The sequence below is a fragment of the Pleurodeles waltl genome, chromosome 3_2 (assembly GCF_031143425.1).
Source record: "Pleurodeles waltl isolate 20211129_DDA chromosome 3_2, aPleWal1.hap1.20221129, whole genome shotgun sequence".
Classification (NCBI taxonomy): domain Eukaryota; kingdom Metazoa; phylum Chordata; class Amphibia; order Caudata; family Salamandridae; genus Pleurodeles; species Pleurodeles waltl.
Genome location: NC_090441.1, coordinates 32,353,207 through 32,372,563, shown reverse-complemented (window position 1 = coordinate 32,372,563; position 19,357 = coordinate 32,353,207). Strand labels below are relative to the sequence as shown.

General features: G+C 44.7%; 1 protein-coding gene across 2 annotated transcripts in view; it reads left to right on the top strand.

The window, feature by feature from the left end:
- The window catches only part of DHX33 (DEAH-box helicase 33), a 200,802-nt gene that overhangs the window by 124,706 nt on the left and 56,739 nt on the right, over positions 1 to 19,357 (top strand). For both annotated transcript variants that reach the window (XM_069226675.1, XM_069226676.1), the window contains 3 exons: positions 7,727 to 7,815; positions 9,542 to 9,669; positions 11,614 to 11,817. In XM_069226675.1, coding sequence (XP_069082776.1) covers positions 7,727 to 7,815; positions 9,542 to 9,669; positions 11,614 to 11,817 — 421 coding nt within the window. The remainder of the gene's footprint in view (positions 1 to 7,726; positions 7,816 to 9,541; positions 9,670 to 11,613; positions 11,818 to 19,357) is intronic.

Here is a 19,357-nt window from a genome sequence, read left to right as displayed (position 1 = left end):
AATATAATGGAGATACCTTTTGACAAGATAAAAATCTTTGGCTACTCCAGACCTGAGTGAACAAGGACACTACTATAATACTCCCCCAATAGTTAAAGTAGAGCAGCCAGTACAATACAGTGGAAGAAATGGCTCTAGAGGTCAACCGCAGTGCAGAACTCTTATTTTTAATAAACAGGAAGTTCAACAGGGGCAGGAAGCGAGAGTGTGCGTGGTAAGACCTGCCGCCCTGTGTAGCTGCACACCTGCGCCCAGCTTTTAACTCACAGGTGCACTACACTCTGGGTCTTGTAGTTTCACCTCTAACTTTCGAAAGGGGATGCCAGATCACCAGACCACAACTCCCAGCCGGCCCCTGGACGCGGCTTCACGGAGCTCAGCTGCAGGCACTTGGAGTGCTGCTGAGCGCTGTAAAGCGCCAGTGACACCCCCGCATCGCGGGACGCCATATCACAGGACCACAACTCCCAGCCTGCCCGTTGGCCTCTGGAGGTGAACTCACAGCGCTCAGCTGCAGTGCTGTTGAGCGCTATAAAGCGCCAGTGACATCCCTGCAGCACGGGCCACGCCCGGGCCAAGGGCGGGCCCGTCCACACCCGTTGGAGCCAGGAGAAGGCTGGGCTATCCTTCTAACATTTCCAGCAAGAGGATTTTATAGGCACTGTTGGTGGCCACTATGTCTTAGTGGGAGATGAGACACTGATTAGGGTTATTACGCCTGATACATCCCATGGGTTAAAGGAAGGTGGCAGAGGGTGTGTCTGGCTTAGTAAAAAGGAAAACCGTGCAAACAATTGAAGAATGCAGGAGACAATTGTGTGTTGGAAAGGATTGATAACCTTTTGGTTGAATGTGAGGAAATATAGTCTTCTCTCCCAGATAATGCTCCCTTGCATGCACAGAGTGTGCGTTCTCCTTCAGATTTGGGGGCGAACTGTAGGAAAATTCAAGTTCAAAAAGCAGGAGCTCCAGGGTTTGGTGCCTGATGGAGAGGCTGGGGTGGGTCGTGTTGCCATTTGTGCTGCATCGTTTCAGGTTGACGGGCTGCAGCACACTGGTAGTGATGCTTTACCTTGCAGAAATCGCTTTAGCCCTTTAAGTGTCACTCTTGATTTGTGTGATGACCCTGCCATGGAGCCTCAGACGGCTGAGGCTGTTGATACTAATGTCATCCCTAACGTGGTTGAGGCACAATATATCTCTCATATACAATATTTAAAAACAGAGGTGGCTGAACTTAAATCCATGGCAACCACCCTAATGTCTATGGACAAGCAATTGACAACTTCTGATGGGAAGATAATTTTGGACAGCACTCATGTTTATGCACCCTGTCCTTCTGGCTCTCCTGCTGTGCTGTCCAGACTGCCCATGCCAAATTGTATTAAGAGTCTTACCCCCACCAGTTGCTCTATTAATCCAATTGCCTGTATTGGCCAGCGGCCAGTTGATTGAAGTTCGGGGGACTTTTGGCAGGGTCTTAACAGTAGTAGTTCTCGTGCTGCCAAGTAAACAATAAGGGGTTCTGGTACATCGGATTATTGTCAGTCCTCTAGGCATCCAGCAAATGGTGTTTTACATCCATCTCCTGGTAGGTTTAACTTCGTTAATACTGTCTTAATGTTCCTAAGTTATGTCTCACGGCATCCAGGGAAGGTGGAGAATCTATTAAAAACAAGGCGATCCAATGGATACGTCATGCAAGACGTTGTAATTCTGTAATTCATGATGACATAGTTGGGGCAGTTAGGAGGACTGATCGCGGCACACATTATGACATGATCAAATTGACACGTCTAGTATGGTAGATAACCTGGTGACCTTGGACGCAAAAACATGTGCTCCAGGGCACTCCAGTATCAATTTAAATATCCTCGGCTTTCCTCTCATCATAGTTTAAATGAGAATGATTGACTTTGAGCGTTACGTGATCTCTCCCTAAACCATTCTACCCCTTTGCTGATATCATCCACACACTTTCATGTGGCTGCAGTGGGTCGAGATGCACCCACGCCTTCTTGTACTCATCGCTCAAATTCTCAGTTACCTTCTAGCTTGTGTCATTCATCTACTTTGGTTCCTGACCTGCATGATTCAACCAGCCCCGCTGGTGTTGATGTCCTATCTACCACTATCTCTTACCCCTCTGACTTAATTGTCTATGATAGTACTTTTTGCCAGGTAACTCAGAACGAGGCAGTTAACCATACTACTATTACATCTGTTTTGCCAGTAGCATCTCAAAACGCTGGGGTGCGTCTTGTCTCTTGGAATGTGGCAGGTTTGAGGCCTAAGATCTCGCTACCTGCCTGCTCCCAATTCATTGAGGACTATGATATCTGTCTTTTCCAGGAAACATGGGCTTTGATCCGCTCTTTAGGTCTGGCTATTTGAATTTTCATACTCCAGCACTCTCTTAGTAAGAGAGGTAGACCTTCTGTTGGTCTAACCATTTGGGTTAGAACTACATTAAATTGCCATATTCAACAGTTAACTATTGATTTACCTGACATAGTGGATATTCAGTTGCAGTTTAGGCAAAACTTAGGAGTGATCTTTATCAATGTTTATGCAAGAGGGATCAGGGGGCATTTGGAGTCGCGTACTCCCCTCATTCTGGAATCGTTCCTTAGGCAATGTCCTCGGCATTTTAAGTTCATCTTGAAGGTGAGTTTAATGTCATTTTTGAGTCTTTTGATCAGGACGATCTTAGTATCATGTATGAGGAGGATTTGGCATGGTCTATTCCCTCTTTAGATATCCCCCCGCCAAGAGGTGGTTGCAAGCAGCTGTACATCTAAAGGCACTGTCTGCTAAGTTTGGGCTTAGCTCCCTCAATGGCAGGACTAGATCAGATGTAAAGGGTTGTCCCAAGTACAACCAGGTCAGTCACACAGGTAGAATTGACTACTGTCTAGTTGATTTAAGATTGTGGTCTCTTGTCATTGATATGATGGTAATCAAGAGGATTGAGAGCGATCATAACCCGCTTTCTGTCCTAATACTTGCTCCTTGGAATCAATCACTTGTGTCCTATACTCTCAGCACATTGTCAACGGACATTAGTATGTCCAATGACAAACGTCATTTAAAATGGAATCATGCAGCAGCACGGCCAGGCATTTTAAATGCTGTGAACGAGGCTCCGAGGTCCATACTAGTGCTTTTAGAGGAGGGTTCCATAACTAAAAATGCCCAACTGATTACATCTCATATATCTTGTTTTGAAAGTATTGCATCTTATTTCTTGGTAGATAGCAAAAAAGGCAGTGACAGACCCAAAAGGAAACATTCCTGGTTTAATAAGAGAAGCCGGTTATTATAGACTACTGGCCAAAGCTATCAAATCTAAGGATATTTCTTCCATTCGTACAGCTAAGAAGTCTTACAAGGCTGCCATTTGTAAAGCCAAATGTGAACAAGACAAACTGTGGTGGGTAGCATTAAAAGACACATCACTTGAATAGGACTGTTTAAAGTTTTGCTCCTTGGTTGCACATGGTCCCGACAAGGATGCATTGAACATCACAACGAATATTGCTGGAGCCGATTGGGTATATTATTTTAGTCATTAGTATGGTGCCGACCACTCCATTGTGGCACAAGAGCGTTTTTGGGCTCCTTTCGTTGATCTTATTGAACTGTCCAGTTCTGTGATTACCCAGTTGTTTACTCTCTCTGATGTTATACATTCACTTGAGACGATCAGGAGTGGTAGGGCGCCTGATACTGGTAGTGTTCCAGCTGATTTTTTTCTTGACTGATATGGAGGCCTGGTCTAGATACATCCTTATTATATCCAATGCAGTAGTGGCAGGGACTCCAATTCCTGAGTCATAGAGAGGTTCTGTTGTTGTACCTATCCATAAAAAGGGTGATAGGTCTTTGCCCTGTAATTATAGACCTATTAGTCTGTTGAACTGTTTACAAAACGTCTTCTGTCATTGTTTGCTAGGGAACATTGAGGACTGGATGTCTGATTTTGACATACTTGGTCCATTACAAACTGGTTTTCGTAGGAACATATCTACAATAGACCAGGTTTTTAAGTTTTGCTTCTACATCGGAAAACGATTTTAATTGATAAAGGGGAATCTTTACATTGATTTTGTAGACTTAAAATCAGCATGTGATTTAGTACCCCGTGCAAAGTTGCGGAAGGTTCTTTTGGATATGTCAATGCCTCCCCATAATCTTTCACTAATTGTATGCCTTCATGAGGGTAACTATGCACGCATAAGGTGGGGTGACCAAGGTCAGTTAACTGATAAAATTCCAGTGTTAAGGGTAATACGGCAAGGTTGTGTCCTTGCTCCAACGTTATTCTCATTATATATTAATGATATTGCTCCCTTTTTAGCAGAGTTGGAGACACATGCGCCATTTCTAGGGGCTGCTAAACTTCCCGTTCTGCTATTTGCGGATGACCCTCCTAATCTCCAAGACCCAGAGTGGTTTGCTGAAACTTTTATTGCATTTTGAGGAGTTCTGTTTTTATCGGGGACTGAAGATCAATACCTCTAAAATGAAATATATGCTGTACAACCCCCATAGATCATTTAAAGGGAACATTACACTTGGAGATATTCCACTGGAGACAGTGGAATCCTTTAGCTACCTTGGTCTAACGATTTTGGATAACATGTCTTGGAAACCACACACTGTAAAGGTGGCATTGAAACAAAAGCAGATTACTGGTGCCCTGATCATGGAATTTTGTGTTTCCTATCCTAAACCTGTCCGCCCGGCACTTCGTGTTTATGAGGCTAAGGCCATGAGTTTTGCCCTTTATGGTGCAGAGTTATGGGGCTATTCCAATGTCCAGGAACTATCCTCTATCGAAAACACCTTTGTGAGGATGCTTGTTTCCCTCCCTGAGAGTACTCCGTTGTTTCCTCTTTTTAAGGATTTAGGTATCAAGGGGATAGGGTCTACAGCCCGTTTGCATCCTCTTTTATATTAGAGGCGGATCTGGACCACCACGGAGCTTTCCTCTTGTACTGCAGCCCTTCGGCTTGTCCTGAAAGCCGATCCTTTTTCTTGTGTCCTCTGGCTTAGAAATATCAAAGATTTGTTATACCTCCTAGGTTTGCGCAAGCTCTGGGTCTACCCAGAGGTTGCCTCATTTCCTTCGAAGAGCGATTTAAAGAAGCACTATTGGAGGGTGGAAGACGCTGATGAGATGTGTATTGCGACTTGTTCTAAACTGTTGCGTGATTTTGCTGACTTTAAAAATGTGTGTAGATATGAGACATTCTGCGACGTGATTTTGGCCCCCAAGGACAGGGCGCTTTATTTTCAGTTTTGTGCGGGATCTCTGCCGTTGAGATCACTTACTTACAACTGGTCGCTGGGGGGAGTAGCGACCTGTCCAGCATGCAACTCCCACACTTTATCCCATGTCTTATTTGCTTGTCCTGGCTCGCCTCACAGGAATTAGCTATAGATAGAAGTGAAATATGCATTACAGTTTGCTTCAAGATTAACAAAGGAAGTGCTCAAGGTGGTTGTTACTTGCTGATGTATTCAGCAGTCCATATTTGTCTGAATATTACACTTTTCTCATCTTTTCTGGCACTTCACCAAACCAAGGACGGTGAATAGCTACAAAGACTTGATGCAAAATGATAACTCAGCTTCTCTATTGATAAGATTAAAGACATAATGCTGGAGGGCCAGTTGTTTTTTGGTTTTGAGAAAGCAGTTCAGCTTTGGCTAAGAATGTGCTTCCTCCGTACTTGAGAGATTAGCCACAAGTGGTGTAGGCGCAACGCCTGTGGCCCAGGTAGTTCTTGTACTTAATATCTTGCAGGCAGCAGCATAGTCTTCTTTCAATACAAGTAAGAAGCATGTTGTGCTCCGATCTCCCTTATTGTAATGGAAGTAGCCTCCTTGAAGAACACTACTGTGATATGAATAGCAAGTGTTCTTTTTTTTTTTGTTTTTTTGGCCTGGATGCATTCACCAGATGTTTGTACAATACAGTGGATGAAACATGTTGACTCTGCTTACATCGGGTGAGTAATATCCATTTTTAATAATTCTGTAGGTTTGGTGCCAAGAAGGACACTATTAAAATGTGCTTAATCTCTCTGTGATTTTTTTCTTTTCTTGCAATACTCCTAACTCCTACATGGAGTTAGGCTTGTGTTTGACAGCTGTACAGTACTGTGATGGCATTTCAACAGTTTTCAACCTACCTCATTAATATTCATGAAGTAGGTCAAACTGCGGCCTACTAGCAATCTGTAATTTGCGAACTGACCTATTAATACACAGGTCACTTGCTAAATTACCACACTGGTCATAAAAATACTGGTCATCAATTGCGCCCAGTATTTTGCAACTAGTTCTAAGTATACGTGGCTCTAAGTCACAAAAGGAGAAGTCTTAATCTCTTCATCATGCTGGTTCTCAGGTCAATCCTTCTACCCCTTAGTCTTTTTCTTACAGTAACATTAGCAACAGTCCTGGTGCAGGCATACCACAGGCTGCATGTAATGTCTGTACAATAAAGAAAGCATGAGCTACAGAATCTTGTCGAGGGATCTCAAACATTCTTTCACTGTCTGGTAGCCAGAGACCGCAGTCTGAAACAATCATGGTGGATGAATAATATGGGTTAATGTCAGTGTGGCCCCTGTACAAATTATTATTTACAATAATTCTTTGCAGAACAACAAACCATGCATGTGTTGAAAATGTGAACGCAGCACTTTAAGCAGTTACAAAGATAAATGATATACGGCTGCTTGGACTCTGATTCCAAAGGAGAGACACAAGTGAGTCTCTTAAATGAACATATTTCATTTTACTCCTAGTTGTAGGTTCTCTTTTCTTTCTGAACACATGAAAGTGGTGTTTCAAGCAAGTGTATATAAGTATTAAAGAAAATCCCGTGGGGGAGAAGGGCGTACTTGTAATTCTAGTTGTCCACAGTTCATAAACAACCTGTCCACCTCCCCTGGAAAACCAGGAGCAGTAATGAGGACCCACCGTCTAACCCAATAAAATTAATAGAGGTCTGCCACATTAGAGATTCTGCCTGCCACTCCGGTTTAGTGTCTTCCCTTGTAGCTTTAAACACAAGAATTATGCTTATGAGAAGTAAGCTTTCCTACCCTGATTTGTGGATCTGTTTTGTCTGCCACGGATAATCATGAAAGGACCTCTGAATGGGACCTGTGGTAGGAAGATTTAATATTGTCATAGGTTTCTATTTTTTATCACAAGCAGAATATTTTCCAGAGAAGCATTTTTCTAAAATGCAGATTGAAGGAAAAATATCTGCCTCATTATCACCATAATGCTTCAGACAGCTGGTCTGACTCTCACTAATGGTTCGACTATGCAGATAGCAACCTGCACCCTTGAACAGTGCCCTGCCCCATGGCAGTCACGAGTTTGCAGCTGCACTGGGGACAGCACTTTCATTGTGATGGGGTGCGCTGACCCCCATCTGCATTATGGGCCCTAGAATGTATCTGTTGATCAAAACACTCCCAAATGCATGTTTTGCACACCATATCATGATAAATGAAAGACCCCGGGGATCTCTAGGGATCAGCACAGCTATGTGTTTCTTATCTGTAAGGATTCTAATGATGCATCTTTCGTTGTTACTATGAAAACAAATCTTGATAAAAATGAAATAAGATTTTTTTTTTGGTTTGTTTTTTAAGAAAAGCCCTAAGGAAATTTTACAATGTGCCTATCCTTTTTTCAGGTGCAACCTAGCCAGTGTAATGTTGCAGCTGCTAGCCATACGAATCCCAAATATCCTCACATTTGACTTCATGTCAAAACCATCTCCAGGTGAGTTTATGCACAAGTGAAAGGAAGGAGGGTATAAAGTTATGAGTTTAAAGCGGATACCCAGCTTCATGTCAGTTTCTACTGGATCTAAAATGATCTTGAACATGGTATGTTGTGCAACTTAATTCTTTAAGAGCTTCAAACTGTTGTCACTTTTTCTAGAAAATGCTTTGGTTATGGTGTATGTCCAAGTTTCTAAATATCCTAGAGCGGTTGTATCTGAGGATTAACATGCTTCTGAATACTATATACATGTACACACTTGTGTATCCTTGTGTTTCTTTTGTGCATGCCAAAACCGTACCTGGTCCTGAACACTGCATTGCAAACAGCATGTAGCTGTCGATTTACATATATCTACCTATGAGGGTTTAATTCTCTACATGAGGTTATGGATGTTCGGCTTTCGACATGAACGAATAAAATACGATCATTTTAATAAGATGTGATTATGGAATTATGTGATCTATGATTTATACTGCAAGCATTGGAAGATAAAGCTTTTGGTCATTTTTTTAAATATAACTGAGTGCTGGGTCCTCTATCTCAATATATCTACCGGTGCCTGTACCTAGTTCCTTGAATCTTCAATTGTTTTCATAAATACTAGAACATCTCCATCTATGTGCAAGATACCGGAACACTTGTTAAGTGAATTGTTTTCACCAGTATTATTATTAGAACATATAGTTAAAGCATTTTTAAACTAATTTCATTTCAGACGAGTGTTAATATGAATCAAACGCTTTTCTATCCAAAGGATCAGTTAACACTTTAGATGTGAAAAGAGCCCTTCCGAATTAACTGTATTGCTGTTTTTTTTTACTATTATTCATTATGATTTTATTATCATTTATAAATATTTATTTTAATTTTATTTATTAATATTTACTATTATTTTCTATTTATTATTATTATTAGAAAAACCAAGCAACTGTTTAAATAGGCTGATATTTGCACAGGCTTAGCAACATTCAAGCAATCAATTCAAATTACCTCATGTATCAATCTATGTTACCAAAGGACCACCAGTCTCTTTTGGAGTAGGTCTAGCAGCTGTTCAGCTTGAGGTAAACAGTATTGAGTTGCTTAGGCATTTTCATAGAAGTCACATCAGTTCATATGTTTGCGAGATACTGCTGTCTCACCTGTGGCTCTACAGCAGACATTCAAGTGGTTAGACCGCTCTGCAGGGTCTTTTTAATTTACAGTTTACTATCTTTTATACTTTTCGCCTACATGATCAGTCCTTCTTTCTTTCCTGCCACCTTGTGCTACTTATTAAAATGTTTTATTTTTAGTGACTATTGTGAAGATAAATTTACTCAATCCTAGATCTCCACGTGAGGGTCTACATTAAATTCATTAATGGAGCGATTTTCTCCTGTCAAAGCAATGAGGCTGTGTACACATTTCTACTAGTGGAAGCACAATGCAATGAGTATGTACATAAAAAGTGGATGGTGAAAGGTATTTCACTTATACATATAGCACCACGGTTCTGGCTTCAATAATATGGAAAAACATTTGTTAACAGTGCACTATCAAGCCTTCTCGGAAGTACCTGCAAAAATGTTCTCCTAGCGAAGAATTACAGAAATGTAATGTGTTGGGTTTTTTTTTCTTTTAAATGAAGCACAGTATGAAACTGATATAAAAACCCTTTTTTTTAATAGCAAAAAGCTCATTTAGACTCAATTAGTATTTTGACTTTTCTTTGTGACAGATGCCATTCGAGCAGCTATTGAGCAGTTAAGCCTGCTAGGTGCTGTGGAAAAGAAGGAGGATCAAATCCTTCTCACCTCTTTGGGAAGAAAGATGGCAGCGTTCCCCTTGGATCCAAGATTCTCAAAGGTAATGGTTTCATGTTTCACACTTCATTGAGCAATTGTTAAAGCTGGTACTACAACGGACATATGGCAGTAATTATGCCCAGTTCTCACTCTGTTTATTTCAACGGAGTCTAAAACCCATGGAGAGAGTTCTGCACCAGTGCTTCTCTACAGGCATGTTGCTATAGCCTTAGAACCCGCTGTAGCGGGCTCTACCAGCCATTAAAGGCCTGCTCCCGCGTTAAATGCCTGAGCCGAAGGCGAGGGCCTTTAACAAGGGAAAGGGCCTTTAATGGCTGGTAGAGCCCAACACATAGGGTTCTAAGGCTATTAGAACATTCTGCCACTCAAGGGCAGAATGTTCTATCAAATAAAACAAATTCCTCACGATGCTCGAGGGGATTAAAATCCCCTCCGGCTCCATGAAGCTTTGTTCACAGCTGTTGCTGAAGGGAAGTTTGGAATGTTGACGCTCTGGGCTTTTAGCAGCCGGTAAAAGCCCGGAGCACTCCATTGTCTGCAGTGGAGCCCCCAACATTCCAATGTTCTAATATAGCCTTAGAACCCGCCGTAGCGAGCTCTACCGGCTATTAAATGCCCGCTCCCGCGTTTGGGCCTTTAACAAGGGAGAAGGCCTTTAATAGCCGGTAGAGCCCGCTACGGGGGTTCTAAGGCTATTAGAACATTCTGCCATTAAAGGGCAGAATGCTCTCCTAAATAAAACGAAGGCTTCACAGAATGGGAGGGGATTAAAATCCCCTCAGGCTCCGTGAGGCTTTGTTCACAGCTGCTGCTGTGAACAAAGAAGATTAGAATGTTGGCGCTGCAGGCTTTTACCGGCCAGTAAAAGCTGGAGCACTCCATTGTCTGCAGTGGAGCCCCAACATTCCAATGTTCTAATTGGTGTGCACCCTTTGCATTCTTTATAAATTGTTGGTGCTTCTAGAACATTGTGGTCACTGAAAGTGAAAAGGAACATTAAAGGGGTAAACAGGAGCAATGGCAACAGGTGCAGTGGGGTGGACAGGGCAATGGAATGGGATGGAGTATGACAGAGGAGAAACATAAAATAAGGGTAGGAAATGATTGCAGGGTGAAAAGCATGGAAGGGCCCGAGCAAATAACTGTACGGGGTAAAGCAGCAAAGTTTACAAAAGATGAAAGTTCAAAGGCTGGATGAGATTGGGAAGGGTCTGTCAGGGGGCAGAAAAGAAACTGGGCATGGCCAAGAGTGATGAGAAAGGGGACAGAGTGAAGTGTGGCTGAAGAAGCATAGCAAGATAATCCTCGTGGCATGGTTGGGAGTAGGCCATGGACAGATTTGATCCAGTCAACTGTGCAATGGCCTCCATGCCTTGAAATGTTCAGTCCAAGACAAGAGGGTCATTGGGAAGCCCATCAGTTGATAACTCATGATTAGGGCGGGTTGGCTGTGAAAGTTCAGGGAGATGTACCATATATTTGACCATAAGAAAAACACAGAGGAGTTGGTATGATGATTTGGGGAGCGGAAGGCTTAAAACTAAAAGTTTGTTTGGCTGCTGTGAACCTTATTCACAGCCACTCCAAATTAGTTGTGTCATAATTGTGGTGGCTTTGAATACCCCTGAAAAAGAAGCACAAACTTGTTTGACATGTTGGTGAATGTCATTAATGTTTTTTAGCTGTGCAACTGAGTGAGTTATCTAGCTATTGGTAATCATTCAGACTTGCTGACCCAGTAATCCATAAACTGTAACTGTGTTTAAACCGGTAAGAAACAGTCTAGAAATGTTTACTTACGGCACATGATAATGGATCATAGCAGGACAGCGCTGTTCAAAAATGCAATATTCTGTTTCCCACACCTAAGCTGCATGTTTAGTATATTCTTAATCAGGTATCTGATACAGTATTTTGAAGGGGAAGTTAGATTCCTTATACGAACCATCACATTTATTAAGTTTTCTTTTTGCTTTCTTTTCAGACCATATTACTTTCTCCAAAGTTTCACTGCACAGAGGAAATCCTGACCATAGTCTCTCTGCTGTCCGTGGACAATGTTCTGCACAATCCTCCTTCGCGACGTGATGATGTACAAGCAGTCAGGAAGAAGTTTATCTCCAGTGAGGGAGATCACATCACCCTGCTTAACATATACAGAGCTTTCAAAACTCTGGGCAAAAATAAGGTACACATATGCTTGCTCATGCCATTACCTGGCAGTTTATGCTCGTCCCTCAAATGAAATATGTGTTTGAGGAAGTGTGGCTGTAGATACACATGCTGCGCATACTCCTGCCATCTAGTGTTCGGCCCAGATGTGTGCAAGTTGTTTTTTTGTTTTTTTTCCAAAAGAAGTCTTTCAAGTCATGATGTTAAGTGACTCCTCTTCCTGCTGGTAATGCTCATGGTCATCAACTCCATTCTTAGATCGTTTTCTTTCAGCCTTCTGGTTCGGACGTGTGCTCCTGTGCTCTGGTTTGTCACCGTCGCACTGCTCTTTGCGGTTCACACTGTACCTTCCCTCAGTTGGCATTGTACTTCAGTCTCGTCCCTCTACTTTTCGTTGTGGGTCAGTGTTTGAATATTTGTATCGAGCCAGGTCTGTATCGACCGTGTCCCCTCTTGGGTCTAACCCATTGGGGCCTACTGCCCACTGAGTCGTGTCTCTCCACCGTGCCTGGATGGTGATGAAACCGGTGCCTTTTCTCTATTGTCCTCACTGCTACTCAAAATACCCTCAGACCAATCTACATGAGGTCTGTAATTTGTGTCTTGCACCAGAACACAACAAGACTGACTGCAACACCTGCTTCTCATTCCTTTCCAAAAGGACTTCTTGTGACTTTCTACTCGGGATGTCGAGGAGGGAACAACACCAACAGCCATCGGCTGCAGATGAAGAGGCATTCTCCCTTGAGGGCTGCTCTGGCTCTGACCTGGAGATCGAGGACCTCCAACCTGTTCACCAGCCTATGAGTACAGCACCCACTCCTCTCCCTTCTCCCTCCCCCCCCCCCCCCCCCCTCTCGTCCAGCCACCAACCCGATCAGCCATCTGGCAAAAAGCATGCAGCCCCTCGAACATCAGAGAGAGGCTTTCAGACCACCACTGCCTTTAGGCCATGGCTGGCACCGAGCAACTGCCTCATACGCCCTGCCCAGCTCCGGCTCAGCATGCCTAGTGCTTCAGCTCTGACCACTCTGGCACTGAGCCCAACCCTCTGCATCTACTTCATCTGCCTCCGCATCTAGTGGACCATCGGCGCTGAAACAAAAGATAGTCTTGGAGCTGAAAACATTGGCATTGACCTCGAGGTCCAACCTTGGCACAGCAGTCGAACCCGTCCTCCACAAGCTTTGTGAACAGCTAGATTCCAGGCAGAAATAACTGGTCATCCACCTTCACATGGGCTGTATCCTTGCCTGCCCATCAGGCCCGCTGCTCCATCCTCCAAATATCAGCTTTCTTTCCAGGTAGCTTTGGACACTCCTGTTCCTGCACAACTGCACAAGAAAGCAGATAAGTCTACCAGCCCCTTACTTCTTACACCAACATCATCACCACTCATTCCCTCACCCCACCTCCTTCTCCTGGGGACCCCCCTTGACATTACACCTCAGGGGTCTCCACATTCTGACAGGGGTGGGCGTGGTGGTGGTGGGGGGGGGGGGGGGGTGACACATTTAATATTCCTCCATAGGGTGACCCCTGGGACTCCTACAATGTAGACCCACAAGAGGACACAGACCCATGCCTCTACCCTGGTCGTACCTCCCCTCCTGATGACTTTACATCCTTCCAAGAACTGATTAGTAGAACCACCTCCTTCCATGAGGTAGTACTTCACAGGGAGCCCTTAAAAGAAGACTTTCTTTTGGAAACTTTTTCCTCCACTCACAGCTCCACCCAGAAACTCACAGTGCTCAAGGGCACGCTTCATCACACCTCTGACATTTTTAATGATCCTGTCAGAGCTAGGGTTATAACACCTAGGGTGCATAATAAATCGAAGGCCTCCCCATCTGATGCTATATATATTCGTTGTCAGCTCCCACCCGACTCACTAGTCATCACCGCTTCCTGTAAACAAGCTAACTCCGAGCCGCCGAACCAGCCGAGATGCCCCACCACCAGATTAAGAAAGCAAACGCATAGATGCAGTGGGGAAAAGGATGACAATGCAGTCAGCCAACCATTGGCGTATTGCAAATTCTGTAGGCCTTCTTGCAAGATATGACCTTGCCCACTTGGACGAAATGCAAGAGCTTCTCCCATACCTCCCTGAGGAGCATAGGAAATGCAGCCAGGATATACTATCAGAGGGCAGGCTTCCATTCGCTCCGCCATAGGCTCACCTGACACTGCTGCTAGATGGGTAAATACTAGTAGTCTTGTCAGTAGACATGCATGGCTCGGTATCCCTGGCTTTAAGCCGGAAGGAAGTTCAGCACAGTCTACAAAGCATGCCTTTTGATGGGGGCCACCTTTTTGGCCCACATGTGGACCAAACTTTAGATTTTTTTTTTAAAAAGATACAGAGATGGCACAAGCAATGGGGGGACTACAAAAACCAGCTCACCATAGCTCATTTCGCCATGACTTATACCATGGAGTTTCAAAGACCATCTCCCCTGAAACCTTCACTTCTTACCAGTGCACCTAGAGCCAGAAGTCCTTTCCCACAGGCTATTTTAGAGGGTCCAAAAGGGGTAACAACTCCAGAGGCAAGAGTAGTTCCCCAAAAGGAACTACACCAACCACCAAACCCTGACTTGCCTCTTCTTTCTCCCGACCACACAACACACAAGGTTTGTTTTCCACTTGGCAAACCAACATCTCTGACCAGTGAATGTTGGATATTATCCAACATGGTAATTGTCCGGAGCTCACTTCCATGCCTCCCACCATTCCATCTTGCAAGCAGACTATCAGCAGAACATCAAACTCTATTCAAACAGGAGGTCAAATCTCTCCTTCTCAAAGGGGCTATAGAACTTGTCCCAAACGATCAGCAAGGTATAGGAGTGTACAGACTATACTTCCTAAAACCCCCAAAAGATGGGTCCCTCAGGCCCCTAAACCAATACATCCTATCAGAACACTTTCACATGGTACCCTTTTAGGATGTCATCCCACTTCTCCTGCAAGGCAACTTTATGGCTGCACTAGAATTAAAGGACGCCTATTTCCACATCCCAATACATCTGGCTCATCGTCAATATCTCAAGTTTAAGGTTTAAAGTTTACCAGTTTAAAGCTCTCCCCTTTGGGGTCACTACTGCACCTCAGATATTCACCAAGGGCCAGATGTATCAAACTATTTTGCATTTGCAAACGGTGTGAATCGCAAAATTCCACCGTTTCATAAATCGTGAAAGGCTATTATGCAAAGGCATTGCAGTCCCATTTTAGGGAACCACAATTTTTAGCAGATCTCTAAAATTGCGACTCTGATTTAGGGAATCACAACTTGCGATTCCCTAAATAGGAAATCACACATAGGGAATTCGTATGTGTGATTCCCTGTGCATATATATCTAGCATTTCCTAAATGCGAACTATGCATTTAGGAAATGCAATTATCACCAGTTCCAAGTTGTTGGTAACCATGTGCAATTTTACAAAATGCATTTTTAATAGTGCATTGTAGCTCACACATGCCCCTAGGGCATGTGTGCACTTCACATGTGCACAATTAAACTTTGGGGATACTTAAAGAGGGCCTTAGGCCCTCAGCACCCTTGGTTTTGCATTTCCTAATATGCGATTCCCTAATAAGGAATTATGGGCCTTGGGAACGAATGGAATTGCATTTCTTAATAGTGATTCCCTGATAGCGATTGCAACTCTGTGGTAGCTATTAGGGAATCGCTATTTTCTCACATACCATTTTGTATTTCTTAAAATTCGCCATTTAAGAAATGCAAAACAGTACTTTGATACATCTGGCCGTAAGTGGCTTATTAAAGCTGCCACCTGCCAGCAGTGCCAAGAACACACCCAATTCACATTAGATCTGCATCATTTATTAGGGTGTGCCACCAAATCCCACCTTCAACCCCTCCAGATCCAGCCTTGCCTAGGGACAATTCTTAACACAGAGGTAGGCTTAACCTATCCCAATTCAGCAAGAATCCAGACTTTCCAAGCACCGATTTATTTGTTCCAACTTGATCAACGTCTAGCCGTCAGGACAGTCATGCATCTTTTAGGCATGATGACCTTCTACATAGCCAGAGTACCTCATGCCAGACTTCACATGTGCCGGTTGCAGTAATGTTTAGCGCAACTGTGGTCTCATACAGAGGGTCATTTGGATGATCTAGTGTTGATTGGCCACCACTCATCACTCTGCAGTGGTAGAATCCACAGGTTTTCAGTGGGCACCGCTAAGGTTCTCTCTGGATACATGTATGAATAAATCCATCACTGGAATCAGTGAGGGTTTATTAATCTGAGATGTTTGATACCAAACATCCTTATTTTCAGTGAAGCCATCATGTAACTGGGGAAGCTCGTATTGTCCAGTGTCCAGCACATGTATTTAAAATGGATTCCCTGTTCACTTACTATGTCTGAGAATCGACAGACGACATAGGGGGATATCTGCTCCTGCAGATATCCCCTCACCTGTAATATAATGCACATCTTCAAAATAGACAACAGACCTCTCTTCAAGATACCAGTTATTAAAGCCTTCATGGTCGATCTCAAAAGGGTGATTCCTCTTCAGGTTCCACCAGCAGCCTCATGTAATCCTAACATTATACTCCTACCACTCATTCCCTCTCCCCCCATTTGAGCGTCTTCATACTTAACACTTTGAATTCGTCACTTGGAAGATGGCATTTCTAAATGCTATTACCTCACTCAGGAATGTTAGTGAGCTTCAAACATTAGCCTTAGAAAAAACTTTTTTCCACATTTGAAGGGAGAGAGTTGTTCTCCACACCAACCCCAAATTCCTCCCCAAGGTAGTGCCTCAATTCTATCTTAAGCAGTCAGTCGACCTACCTGTTTTTTGCCCACAGCCAGACTCTGCTGCAGAACGGGCTCTTCATACCTAAGATGTAAAGCAAGCCCTTGTACTACATTAATAGGACTAAAACATTTAGAAAGACTCAACAACCTTTTGTTGCTTTCTTTCAACCTCTTAAAGGAAAGGCAATATCCAACTCAGGCATTGCCAGATGGATAGTAGATTCATACAAGTTATGCCAAAGGATTTTACCTGCTCCTCCTAGAGCACACTACTCAAAAGAAATGCACCTCTATGACCTTCCTAGGAAACAATCCCAATAGCTGAAATATGCAAAGGAGCTACCTGTTCTACACCACACACTTTCACAATACACTACTGTGTGGATGTTCTGATCTGCCAGCAAGCTAATGTTGGTTGGGCTGTTCTTCGTACACTTTTCCAGTCTACTGCAACACCCGCAGGCAAGCCACAGCTTTTGGGGAAGACTGCTTTCCAGTCTATGCACAGAATGTGTATCTACAGCCACACATGCTTTGAATGGAAAATGTTAATTACTCTGTAAGCATCTGTTCGTGGCATGTAATATCTTTTACTATCTCTCTTTCTTCTTATGACTGGGCATCTGTAAGGAAATGCCTCCTTGGCATGGTTGCCCCCTGACTTTTTGCCTTTGCTGATGCTATGTTTACAATTGAAAGTGTGCTGAGGCCTGCTAACCAGGCCCCAGCACCAGTGTTCTTTCCCTAACCTGTACTTTTGTATCCACAATTGGCAGACCCTGGCATCCAGATAAGTCCCTTGTAACTGGTACTTCTAGTACCAAGGGCCCTGATGCCAAGGAAGGTCTCTAAGGGCTGCAGCATGTCTTATGCCACCCTGGAGACCTCTCACTCAGCACAGACACACTGCTTACCAGCTTGTGTGTGCTAGTGAGGACAAAACGAGTAAGTCGACATGGCACTCCCCTCAGGGTGCCATGCCAGCCTCTCACTGCCTATGCAGTATAGGTAAGACACCCCTCTAGCAGGCCTTACAGCCCTAAGGCAGGGTGCACTATACCATAGGTGAGGGTACCAGTGCATGAGCATGGTACCCCTACAGTGTCTAAACAAAACCTTAGACATTGTAAGTGCAGGGTAGCCATAAGAGTATATGGTCTGGGAGTCTGTCAAACACGAACTCCACAGCACCATAATGGCTACACTGAAAACTGGGAAGTTTGGTATCAAACTTCTCAGCACAATAAATGCACACTGATGCCAGTGTACATTTTATTGTAAAATACACCCCAGAGGGCACCTTAGAGGTGCCCCCTGAAACTTAACCGACTATCTGTGTAGGCTGACTAGTTTTAGCAGCCTGCCACAAACCGAGACATGTTGCTGGCCCCATGGGGAGAGTGCCTTTGTCACTCTGAGGCCAGTAACAAAGCCTGCACTGGGTGGAGATGCTAACACCTCCCCCAGGCAGGAATTGTCACACCTGGCGGTGAGCCTCAAAGGCTCACCTCCTTTGTGCCAACCCAGCAGGACACTCCAGCTAGTGGAGTTGCCCGCCCCCTCCGGCCAGGCCCCACTTTTGGCGGCAAGGCCGGAGAAAATAATGAGAAAAACAAGGAGGAGTCACTGGCCAGTCAGGACAGCCCCTAAGGTGTCCTGAGCTGAAGTGACTCTAACTTTTAGAAATCCTCCATCTTGCAGATGGAGGATTCCCCCAATAGGGTTAGGATTGTGACCCCCTCCCCTTGGGAGGAGGCACAAAGAGGGTGTACCCACCCTCAGGGCTAGTAGCCATTGGCTACTAACCCCCCAGACCTAAACACGCCCTTAAATTTAGTATTTAAGGGCTACCCTGAACCCTAGAAAATTAGATTCCTGCAACTACAAGAAGAAGGACTGCCTAGCTGAAAACCCCTGCAGAGGAAGACCAGAAGACGACAACTGCCTTGGCTCCAGAAACTCACCGGCCTGTCTCCTGCCTTCCAAAGATCCTGCTCCAGCGACGCCTTCCAAAGGGACCAGCGACCTCGACATCCTCTGAGGACTGCCCCTGCTTCGAAAAGACAAGAAACTCCCGAGGACAGCGGACCTGCTCCAAGAAAGGCTGCAACTTTGTTTCCAGCAGCCTTGAAAGAACCCTGCAAGCTCCCCGCAAGAAGCGTGAGACTTGCAACACTGCACCCGGCGACCCCGACTCGGCTGGTGGAGATCCAACACCTCAGGAGGGACCCCAGGACTACTCTGATACTGTGAGTACCAAAACCTGTCCCCCCTGAGTTCCCACAGCGCCGCCTGCAGAGGGAATCCCGAGGCTTCCCCTGACCGCGACTCTTTGAATCCAAAGTCCCGACACCTGGGAGAGACCCTGCACCCGCAGCCCCCAGGACCTGAAGGACCGGACTTTCACTGGAGGAGTGACCCCCAGGAGTCCCTCTCCCTTGATCAAGTGGAGGTTTCCCCGAGGAACCCCCCCCCTTGCCTGCCTGCAGCGCTGAAGAGATCCCGAGATCTCTCATAGACTAACACTGCGAACCCGACGCTTGTTTCTACACTGCACCCGGCCGCCCCCGCGCCGCTGAGGGTGAAATTTCTGTGTGGGCTTGTGTCCCCCCCGGTGCCCTACAAAACCCCCCTGGTCTGCCCTCCGAAGACGCGGGTACTTACCTGCAAGCAGACCGGAACCGGGGCACCCCCTTCTCTCCATTCTAGCCTATGTGTTTTGGGCACCACTTTGAACTCTGCAC